The sequence below is a fragment of the Oratosquilla oratoria genome, chromosome 20 (assembly GCF_046742065.1).
Source record: "Oratosquilla oratoria isolate Oo_2021 chromosome 20, ASM4674206v1, whole genome shotgun sequence".
Taxonomy (NCBI): Eukaryota; Metazoa; Arthropoda; class Malacostraca; order Stomatopoda; family Squillidae; genus Oratosquilla; species Oratosquilla oratoria.
This window is the reverse complement of record NC_134796.1, coordinates 42125830-42138329: the sequence shown is the minus strand read 5'-3', so window position 1 is coordinate 42138329 and position 12500 is coordinate 42125830. Positions and strand designations below refer to the sequence as shown.

At 38.6% G+C, this 12500-nt stretch overlaps 1 protein-coding gene across 5 annotated transcripts in view; it reads left to right on the top strand.

The window, feature by feature from the left end:
* LOC143036495 (LIM homeobox transcription factor 1-beta-like) overlaps positions 1-12500 on the top strand; it is a 103811-nt gene that overhangs the window by 22714 nt on the left and 68597 nt on the right. For 4 of the 5 annotated variants that reach the window (XM_076203909.1, XM_076203910.1, XM_076203911.1 and 1 more), the window contains 2 exons: positions 6972-7052; positions 11744-11942. In XM_076203909.1, the coding sequence (XP_076060024.1) occupies positions 6972-7052; positions 11744-11942 (280 nt within the window). The remainder of the gene's footprint in view (positions 1-6971; positions 7053-11743; positions 11943-12500) is intronic. The other variant, XM_076203912.1, reaches the window with a different exon arrangement.

The following is a 12500-nucleotide window of genomic DNA, read 5'->3' as shown; positions in this document are numbered from 1 at the left end:
TTACCTCCTGCATTTTTTAATTTTTCTGTCTCTTCTATTTCTATTTTTTATGTTCACTCATTGATTGTCTTTCGTGTTTTGTTATATCTTCCTCACACTGCTCTATCTTGTTAACTAGTATTTTGTGTTTCTATATTTTTTCGTCATCTTCATCATTTGCGTATTCATTTGTGTATCTATTCTTCTATTCTTTTTATTTTTCATTTTTATCATCATCGTTATTTATTCGTTTATCTGATTATTCGTCTACTTATTTGTTCTTTTATTTTATTGATTTCTTTTTCTGGGCATCTTCCTCTTTATCGTTTGTGCTACTTCCAGCCTCTTTTTGCTCTTTTTTGCTCTTTTTTGCTCTTTTTGCTCTTTTTTGTTCGTACTCTTTGTCGCCTTCGCTCTTTGTCATTTTTATATATTTTTTTTTTCGTTTTTCATTCTCCTTTCTTCATCTCACGTTCTGTCTGCTCTTCTTTGTCCATGTCCAGTATTACCAAAATTAATTTCTACTTTTTATTATTCATTATCATTATCATTACTATTCTTGATTTGTGACCCGAACTTTTCTACTTTTCTTTGTCGCTATTTGTTCTCTTTTCTTTTCTTTTCTTTGTCTGATTTTCGTTTTTTTTTTTTTATCTGCTTATGTCCGCTTTTGCTATCTGGGTCGCATGTTATTTTTCATTTCGCTTTTTTCTTATATCCTCTTTTATCTTACGTTATCTTTCATAATCTTCTGCTGTGCTTTATGATTTCTCTCCAAAGTGGATTTCGTCTTAGTATCTCATCCCATTTTCTATTCATACCATCTCTCTAAATCAGTGGTTCCCAAACTGTGTGCCGCGGCACCAAAGAGTGCCGTGAGATCAATTATTGAGGGTGCCGCCGCCAAAATTGAGGGCAAAAATAATTTTCGTATTACCGACTCTCTCTGTCATCCATTTTTGTTCATTAAAGCAGCATCAGTGTCAAGATGAGTGTTTCCATAGTATCCAGGGACAAAAATTTGTTACACTGATGTTGAATCAACAAAATACTGACAAACTAGAATTTAGATTTTCTGATAAGGGTGCCGGGGACTTCTGAACTAAACCATTTGTTAATTTTAATCTTCGCAATCTAGACTAAGGACTTTTCCAATTAGTAACAGCATTGTTTGATATCTTATTCCTGAATATCTATTGTCAAATAAAAACCGTGCTCTAAGACCAATTCTATGTTAAGAAGAAGAAGAAAAAAATAACAATATAAAACAGCCAAACGGATAGACTTACAAAATTATTCAAACGACGGGAATATAACAATTATAGATAAGGTGCGATTACAAACACAACATTATGAATTATTGAGCAATTTTTCAGTATTTGAAATTTTGTGTCACGATTGTAATATTTTTCTCTTTTATATCTTTATATCAGATCCTTGAATTGTTCTTTAATCAATATTACGTGGCTGGCCGAGCGGATTAGAGCGTCGCTACTTACGGCGGAGGTCGAAGTAACGGCAGTTCGAACCCTGCCAACGGCGAGTTGGACCAAGGACATGGTTCATTGAATTCCACGCCACAAAGTCCTCTGTGAGGGTCACCGTTCTAACCTCCTGATAGGGACAATTCGCGACGTTAAACCGAATTATATTTCATTAAATTTTGTCTAGTTCTTCTCCAAAGTCCTTTGTAATGTGCTCTCTTTTGGTAGGTCCAATATTCTTTCGTGTCTGTCACAGAACTCTCTCGCCCCTCTCCCCCCCGCCTTGCCGCCTACGCTTCCCCCCCCCCCGCCTAGGCCCTTCCCTTCCCTTCTCTTCCCCCCTTCCCCCCCTCCGGACGACCTGACACCCTAAAGGGTTATGTGACACCTACCTTATGCCTGTTACATGACTCCGACAACCTGACCTCCACTGCCTCGTTCTTCGTCACCACGAAGAACCACGAAGTCGTCCTAGGATCTCGAACTGGGGTGCGATCTCACTAGGCGAAGTCAACAACAACAACAACGTCGTTTCTTGCATGGCCGATGCATTTGCTTCAAATCACGTGATCTATTTTTCTTCTTCTTCTTCTTTTTCTTTTTCTTCTTGTTCTTCTTCTTCTTTTTGGTTCTCCTCTGGTATGAATTGTCCTCTTGTTTTCTTTTTTTTTTGGCCTCTTTTTGTCTTCCCCAATCATGTTGTCCTCTCCGCATGGCCAATGTATACTTTTTTAAGTCACGTTATTTTTCTTCTTGGTTTTCTACAGTTTGGGTATAAACTGTCTCCTGGTTTGGTCTCTCTTGTCCTTCCTTCTTCTTCTCCCCTTCTGTCCCCCTTTCCCGTCCCTTCAATCAATCAATCCATCCAACTTTGTCTCTTCTATTCTTTTGCCTTCCTTCCTTCATATCTCTCCTCTTTTTATCAATTTTCTCTTTCGTTAGTTTCCATCCTTCTGTTTTTTCTCTTTCCGTTTTCTTTTTCATTTCGTTCTTGCTTTCGTTGTTTCTATTGTTGTTGTTATTGATTTTATTGTTGTTGTTGTTGTTGTTGCTGTTGTTGTTGCTCTAGATGACGTTATTTATATATATTGTTTTGGTTTTATTACGTTTTCCTTTTTCTCTCGTTTTCTCTTTTTATTTTATCTTCCTCCTCTTCGTCCACTTCCTCAGTAATTTCATAAAACCATTTACCATTTTCTTTTTTCGTTGTTGTACAATTTAATTCATACAAAAAAAAAACCGTATAACTGGCTACTCTCCTCTCCCATTCTCGCTCTTCCTTCTGTTTCTGTTCCTCTTTTCTTTCTCTTCCCTTTTTCTCTCCACTATCCGTTTTCTGTTTCTATTCGCTTCCCATTTTCTTTCGGCTTGCCTTCAAAGCAACCAACCCAAACAAGACTATTTTAGGTTTTATCCTTTTCTTTTTCGTCCTCTCTACTTTTCCGCTTCTCTTCTTCCTCTCTCCCCACCTCTCTCTCTCTCTTTCTCTCTTTCTCTCTCTATCTCTCTTTCACCGTTTCTCTCTTTTTCTCTTTGTTTCTCTCTATTTCTCTTTCTTTCACCGTCCCTCTCTTTTTCTCTGTCTTTCTTTCTCTCTCTTTCTCTATCTTTCTTTCACCGTTTCTCTCTTTTTCTCTGTCCTTCTCTCTCTTTTTTCTTTATCTCTCTTTCTCTGTCTCTCTCTTTTTCTGTGTCTGTCTCTATCTCTCTTTCCCCTCTCTCTTTCTTTATCTATCTCTCTTTCTATGTATCTTTTTAAGTCTTTATCTCTCTCTCTCTCTCTCTCTCCTTCTCTCTCTTTCTCTATCTCTCTCCATCTCTCTCTCTCTCTCTCTCTCTCTCTCTCTCTCCCTTTCCCCTCTCTCTCTCTTTTTTCTATCTATCTCTCTACCTATGTATCTTTTTAAGTCTTTGTCTCTCTCTCTCTCTCTCCCTCTCTCTCTTTCTCTCTCTCTCTCTCTCTTTTTCTCTCTCTCTCTCTTTCTCTCTCTCTCATCCAGGGTGAGCAAAACCCAACTCACCTATTTCCTCCTCCTGTCTTCCTTTTCTAGATCCTCTTCTTTCTCCTCCGTTCTTCTCTTACTCCTCTCTTTTCCTCTCCACTTTCTCCTCCTCCTCTTCTTCCTCTCCCTTACCTACCTTTCCTTCCTCTCCCCATTCTCCTCCTCCTCCTCCTCTTCCTCCTCTTCCTCATCACCTTTCATATGATATTTATCCCTCTTCCGATCAGCCTTTTCCCCTATCCTTACCCTTCTAAGACCTTCCCATTATAGAGTCATGGGGGGGGGGGAGGACATGGGGGGAATGGGGGGATATGGGGGGAATGCATCTTCGAAGTTGAGCAATACTTCGAAGGTCTGAAAGGGTGAAGAAGAGGGGATGGGGACGGGAGGTGCCGGAGGGGAGAAGGGGCGGTAAAGGTTGAGGAGCGGGAACGGGGGAGAATGAGGGGGGGTGGGGTTGAATAAGTGTGAGGGGTTGGGTTGGGGGGGATGTAGGTTTCCATGGGCAAGATGTAGGGGAGGAGGGGTGTTGGGGTGGGGGGTTGAGGGCCGATCTCGGGACTGACTTCGGAGGAAGACCGAGAGGTTATCCGAGGAGATGTGTTTGGCCGATACAACGACAACGACGATGAAGAAGAGCTACCCGCCTCCCGCGAAGTCGACTTCGGGAAAATCGTGTTTATTTGTCTTTTTTTGTGGTTTTGTAAACGACCTGAGATTGATACTTAACTGTGTTTGAGGATGTGTGTGCGCGCATACGAACGTGTATGTATGTGCACATGTATACGAACACGGACACACACACACACGCATACACACACACACACACACACACACACACACACACACACACACACACACACACACACACACACACACACACACACACACAGCTTTCCACACAGAGTAGTGGATGTCTGGAACAATCTGGACGAAACAATAGTATGTGCAAAAAATATACACGAATTTAAGAGCAAACTAGACACTGCGAGATACAAAGACGGGGCACCACGAGCGTAGCTCCCCTTTCCCGTGAGATACAACTAGGTAAACACACACACACACACACACGCACACGCACACACACACGCACACACACACATACACACACGCACACACACACACACACACACACACACACACACACACACACACACACACACACACACACACACACACACACACACACACACACTCATCTCATACTGTTACATGCATATGATCATTTGCGCGGTCGCATAAGCAACCCCCCCACAACAAAGAAGAAGAAGAAGAAAAAAGAAAAGAAAATAGCGAAACTTTTCCGATCTCATCTCATTTTATCGAGTTTATCAAAAGTTTCCGATACGAGAAGGGAGCTGGAAGCTGCAGTAGGGGCCTTGAGGGCGGAGAGGTGAATTTTCATTTATATATTTGTACCTGTTCATTTATCTGTTTATTTGTGTGATTAAAGCATTCATTTATCTGATTTTTGTTTTGTTTGTCTTTTATGTAATTCTATTCTATTCTATTCTAGTTTGGTTTATTCTATTCAGTTTTGTCAATTATTTAACTATTTGTCAACGAACTCCAAACGGTGAGCCACGGCGTATAGTGGTGAAGTTATCTAGGTATATATGTTTATTATATATATATATATATATGTATGTACATATATCCACACACACACACACACACACACACACACACACACACACACACACACACACACACACACACACACACACACACACACATATAACTAAATATGATATCCTTACAACTTATTTATTTTTTCTCAATATTTTCTATTTCTCTATCAATAATTATTCTTCCATTTGGGGAACTCGTGTTTGCACATCCTCCACATGAAAGAAATATTGTTTGAAAGCTGGAAAATACGAAGGAAAAATATTTATTATCAGAATGCTGTCCTATTTAATTCTACATGTATGCGAGAGAACCTCCTCAATTTTTTTCAGTAATACACACACACACACACACACACACACACACACACACACACACACACACACACACACACACACACACACACACACACACACACACACACACACACACACACATATAACTAAATATGATATCCTTACAACTTATTTATTTTTTCTCAATATTTTCTATTTCTCTATCAATAATTATTCTTCCATTTGGGGAACTCGTGTTTGCACATCCTCCACATGAAAGAAATATTGTTTGAAAGCTGGAAAATACGAAGGAAAAATATTTATTATCAGAATGCTGTCCTATTTAATTCTACATGTATGCGAGAGAACCTCCTCAATTTTTTCAGTAACACACACACACACACACACACACACACACACACACACACACACACACACACACACACACACACACACACACACACACACACACACACACACACACACACACATATATATATATATATATGTACATAAACCTTTGTGATCTAATAACATACATACATATACCAAGGCTTTTTCCCCTTTAAAAAGGAGGTAGCCAAAAAACAAAGGCATGAAAACCATTCCCACCCATTCCATCCCCAATACACTCCACTCCCCTCCACCTTCACTAGATCTTAATAGATTTTGATTCAATTGAAGGAAGATTAAAGTTGACTCAAAACCAATTCCTGCATCTCATTTGTTGATACAAATATTTCGACCAGACTGCGGCATACGAGATTATAGTCTCTTAACATTATAGTTTAGCGAAATTATTTTCTTCTGATCAATGTCACTCGATTTATAATTCAGCTCTGAGAACTCACAGAATACTTGTGAATAAATAATTTATTAGAAGTATAGGTAGACAGGTAAATAGATTAATGGCTAAATTGAAATATAAGTAAATAGGTAAATTAATCAATGGGCTGGGTAAACAAATGGATGAATGATTGGATTCATAAACATGTAAGTTAATAATAGAATGAAAATATAAATAGGTAGATAAACAAGTTAATGGAGAAATAAGGAAATAGGTATGTGAACGAAATACAAAGAGAAACAAGAGAAAAGAGCAAGAGAGAATTCAAAATGAATGAAAGCATAAGAGAATAATTTGACAAACGAGAGAGACGAAAGAGGTAGAAGAAAAGGGATTTGGAAGAGACGATTTCATAGGTAGATCGGCCCGTAGAAGTAGATTTGGATAAACTTAGAACAAGGCAGAAGCTAGAAATTGAGAGGCTCAATTCGAATAAGGATATGGTCCTCTATCCTACAAAACTTGCGAAACTGATGTATTATTTTTCGTGTAGCATGCCAGTCTTAGAAAAAAAAAATAAAGAAATGAAAAATAAATAGATAAATTAAAAATAAATAAGTAAATAAACAAATAAATAAAATAAATGATTAATATAAAAATATTGGAAGAAAACACGAAATTCTTAATTCTTAGTACAAGTCCTTAATGCCTGAGCGTGGGTGGCAGCTCAGACTCTCCGACGCGGGAACCATATTTGACCACACCGGCCGCCCAAGAGAACGGACCCTGACTTAGAATCCCTTTAATGTTTCAGTGACGAAGGTCGAGGAGAATGGTCCCGTCATCCACCTCCCTTTCTCTTCGGGCTCTGGCACCGGCAGACTTGCCCCCGTGGGTGAGTTGCCCCGTTCTGCTTTTGTGGACAGCAGCAGCATATATATACATACATATATACAAATATATATATATATATATACATAGATACACACACACACACACACACACACATATATATATGTATATATATACATATATATACACATATATATATACATATATATACATATACATATATATACATATACATATATATACATATACATATATATACATATACATATATATACATATACATATATATACATATACATATACATATACATATATATACATATACATATACATATATATACATATACATATATATACATATACATATATATATATATATATGTATATATATATAGATATATTATATATATATATATATATATAAACATTCACACACGCGCGCGCGCGCGCTTTGGGTGCATTTTGGATAATTAATTGTTGGTGGGGTGGACATTCTATATTTGATTATGGCTCGTGACACATAACCTAACCTAACCTAATCTGAACTAACCTAACATTCTATAGTTGATTACATAATGGCTCGTGATATATAATCTAACCTAACCTCACCTAACCCAATGGCTCGTGACACATAACCTAACCTGACCTAATCTGACCTAACCTAACATTCTGTAGTTGATTATATTATGGCTCGTGATATGATATATAACCTAACCTAACCTAACCTAACCTCACCTCACCTAACCTCACCTAACCTCACCTAACCTCACCTAACCTAACCTCACCTAACCTAACCTCACCTAACCTAACCTCACCTAACCTCACCTAACCTAACCTCACCTAACCTAACCTCACCTAACCTAACCTCACCTAACCTAACCTCACCTAACCTAACCTCACCTAACCTAACCTAACCTAACCTAACCTCACCTAACCTAACCTCACCTAACCTCACCTAACCTCACCTCACCTAACCTAACCTCACCTAACCTAACCTCACCTAACCTAACCTAACCTAACCTCACCTAACCTCACCTAACCTAACCTCACCTAACCTAACCTCACCTAACCCAATCTCACCTAACCTAACCAAAACTAATTTATCCTATGTTAGCTAAGGTGAAGAGTCTATTGTTGATCAGATATATTAGCTTTGAACTTAAAACATTTGATTACCGATTCAAATATCTGTTGCTCTCATAATAGCAAAAAGATGGTTTTAGTCTTTTTATTGTCTTTATAATGAAAAGCGTGTGGTAAATGGACATAAGCGTGTTGTGTAATGTATTATACGTGATATGGACCCATTTCAAAGCATAATGTAGAAGTCTCAAAATATGAAATTGTATTATTATTATTATTATTATTATTATTATCAATATTATTATCATTATTACTATTATTATTATTATTACCGTTATTATTGTTATTATTATTATTATCAATTATTATTATTATTATTATCATTATTATTATTATTATCATTATATTATCATTATTATTAATCATTATTATCATCATCATTATTGTTGTCATTGCTAATATTATTATTGTTACTGCTATTGCTACTGTTATCATTATTACTATTATTATTATCATTATCATCATTATTGTTGCTATTATCATTTACAAACTTGCCCATTATCTTTGTCTTTTATGTCCACCTGTTCCCACCATTTCCGAGTATGCGTTGAAGGCTTAAGTAAAAAAGTAAATTATAAATTATTATTTATTTCCCTCTTCTGTTCTCAAGTCACAGTTTAAATGTTTAATTTTGTCACTTATCTTTTTTCCAAGAAGCGGGAAATATCATAGAATTTCGAATTAAGTTTAGTTTTGATCCTCGATCATTAATGAATCTCACTCTAGCATAAGACATTGAGTTCAAAATCTATGTTGAACTAAAGGCTTTATAGATTTGACTAAAACCTTTGACTATGTCCTTGTCGTATATCATTTACGACTCACAATCTAGGTACTGGCACGGAATATATCTCTGATCAAAGAATAAAAAGAATAAAATAAACGTCGATTACAAAGCCATGAAGAATTAAAGGCCTTGTAGGTTTGTCCACGAACTTTTGTAAACTTCCTCGTCGTATACGGTTGAGCATGTGCTAATCCGTCTTATGAAAGCCAAGGATTTTTAAAGTTATGTAAGGCTTATCTTTTATCGCTCATGTCTCCCCCTCGAGGACTGAGTGACCCCAGGGATCAGTCTAAAGAACATTAGAATGATGTAGACTGCAAGGGACCTTAAGTCCTACACTAGGCAGTTCCATGTCCACAACCACCTATCGTCCCTATCCATAAAGTTATTTAATCTCATTTTCGAAGTGTGGACGCCAAAATCGGTCAAATTTTTTATACAAAATTTTCTCGCGTGGCAAAGGAGTAAGAACAAAGGCCTACAAAGGAATATGAATGACCTTTATTGACCTCGAAGGCCCACAATCCACCTCCCAGGGCAGTATGCGGTCACCAGTGGTCATAGAAAAAAGTTGGATATTTATTAGCTTTTTGTTTTAAGATGAGCCCTGGGGTATGCGTGCCGGAAGAAATGTCTTTAGCACGCGTGCCAAAGGTTGCCCAGCCCTGGACTAAACGTAATTACTGGGGATGATGTTATTGGGGAAAAGGTTAAGGAACGCTTGTAGCAAAGGTGTCCAGGCTGTAGGTCGTGTCTTTGAAATTCTACTGAACAGAAAGTTGCAAAGACAAGACAATCCCGTGGTAGTTGTCCTTACACAAACTTTTCGTATTTCACATTCTCTCGTGTCTTGTCTTTGCAAAAAATTTCCCCATATTTCACAAGCCTTTTTCTCCTCGTAAGATGTCGTCACAATCCCACTCGTTAAATTAATTTGTGTTTTCTTTTCACCAAATGGGTCCGTGAAAGCTCAAATGATAACGAAGACGCAGATGACATTTGAACCCCATCATTACCAAAAGATTCCCTTGAATCAGTCACAGCTCCATGCAAAACAGAACTCGGTTGAAACAGGTAACCAGTTGAGATAGGGACTTGGCAGATTTGCATCTTCTTTGATCAGCTGGTTGAGTGAACGTCTGTTTATCTTAGCCTTTTGTGTGTGTGTGTGTGTGTGTGTGTGTGTGTGTGTGTGTGTGTGTGTGTGTGTGTGTGTGTGTGTGTGTGTGTGTGTGTGTGTGTGTGTGTGTGTGTGTGTGTGTGTGTGTGTGTGTGTGTGTTTGTGTGTGTGTACTGTCTCGTCTAGAATCTGAGATTGGGTTTAATCCTCTGTTATCATATCTAGATTTGAAGTCTTACATAGTTTGAACCCGTACCAACTTCGCTGGGCGTTTACTACTCAGAATTGCTCTTTTCCTTCGAGTGATTCTACAATTTTTTTTTTCCGGTGATTTTTTTCTTGAGCTCATAGTCATGAACTTCCTATCCTCCTTTGTAATACCTTTTAGTTGGATGTGGTTTTCTTCCTCTATGAAATCTATTCTTTTGATGTGTTTGAATAATATAAGCTTACCTTTCTATTCTTTCTTTTCGTTGATCTTTTTAAGCTCCAAGGCTTTAGCCTGTTTTCATAGGATTAGCTTCTCATCTCCGACACACACTTGATAATAAGTCTCTGTATTTTTTCATTTATTTATTTATTCATCTATTCTTTTTATTCTACAACCTTGGTCCTCGGGATTGTGTATTCGTCGTTTTTATCATGTCTTCATGTAGATTTTCTTCAAGAACTACATCGACGACATGACGTCACTTTTTTTTCTTTCCCAGATGCTCTAAAGTCTATGCATGAACTCAAAATTTCTTCAAGAACTACATCGACGACTTGAGGTCATCTTTCTTTATTCAGAGACTCTCAAGCCTAAGCGTGTGCCTTCTTGCATGAACTCAAAATTTCTTCAAGAACTACATCACCCGATATGACGTCATTTTCTCTTTGGTTCTTTCCAGAGGCTCTCAAGTTTGAACGTGTGCCTTCTTGCATGAACTCAAAATTTCTTCAAGAACTACATCACCCGATATGATGTCATTTTCTCTTTGGTTCTTTCCAGAGGTTCTCCAGTCTGAACGTGTGCCTTCTTGCATGAACTCAAAATTTCTTCAAGAACTACATCACCCGATATGACGTCATTTTCTCTTTGGTTCTTTCCAGAGGCTCTCAAGTCTGAACGTGCGCCTTCTTGCATGAACTCAAAATTTCTTCAAGAACTACATCACCCGATATGACGTCATTTTCTCTGTTTCCTTCCAGAGGCTCTCAAGTCTGAACGTGTGCCTTCTTGCATGAACTCAAAATTTCTTCAAGAACTACATCACCCGATATGACGTCATTTTCTTTTTTGTTCTTTCCAGAGGCTCTCAAGTCTGAACGTGTGCCTTCTTACATGAATTCAAAAATTCTTCAAGAACTACATCACCCGATATGACGTCATTTCCTCTTTGGTTCTTTCCAGAGGCTCTCAAGTCTGAACGTATGCCTTCTTGCATGAACTCAAAATTTCTTCAAGAACTACATCACCCGATATGACGTCATTTTCTCTGTTTCCTTCCAGAGGCTCTCAAGTCTGAACGTGTGCCTTCTTGCATGAACTCAAAATTTCTTCAAGAACTACATCACCCGATATGACGTCATTTTCTCTTTGGTTCTTTCCAGAGGCTCTCAAGTCTGAACGTGTGCCTTCTTGCATGAACTCAAAATTTCTTCAAGAACTACATGACGTCATTTTCTCTTTGGTTCTTTCCAGAGGCTCTCAAGTCTGAGCGTGTGGCGGTGCTGGAGGGGTGTGAAGGATGCGGTCGACCCATCCAGGACCGCTTCATCATGAGGGTGATCGACACATCTTGGCACGAAGAATGCCTCGTCTGCTCTGTCTGTAGGGTCCAGCTCCAACACTCCTGTTTCGCCAGAGACAACAAGATCTTCTGTAAACTCGACTATGACAGGTAAGGACCTCGACTTCGGCAGTCTTCGTGCTTCGAAGGGACAGTGTCCAGGGGCTCGAATTTGTAGAAGATCCTAACCCTTAAGTCTAGACATAAATCTTCAAAATGGCGGGGGAATTTTAACCTAAATCAGCTGTCTCCATAATGTCGAGGTTATGTCTAGACATAAGCGTTTAGGTCGCCGACATAATAGGGATTTAGGTCAAATCACCGCCATTTTTGAAGATTTATGTCTAGATGTTAGGATCTTTTATAAATTCGGCCCCTGATCCTTCGGGGAATCAGTGACAAGGACCTCTTTCCTCCCAGGACAAATCCTTCTTCTTCGAGGACACATGTCTATGTGCGGTGATCCTGCAAGATATCTCCGTTTTCTAAATCCCCCAACCCCCTCACCTCCATGCCCTGAGAGGCTGACACTCTCTCCCCGTACCTCAAGGGAGCAATAGAGTGTACTATTTTGCGGTGATCCTGAAGAACATCGGCTTTCGCTGATCAGAGGGTGCGGTCTCGAGGGGTTGACATTCGGTCTGCGGGCCCAGGATCTTTTACTGTTAA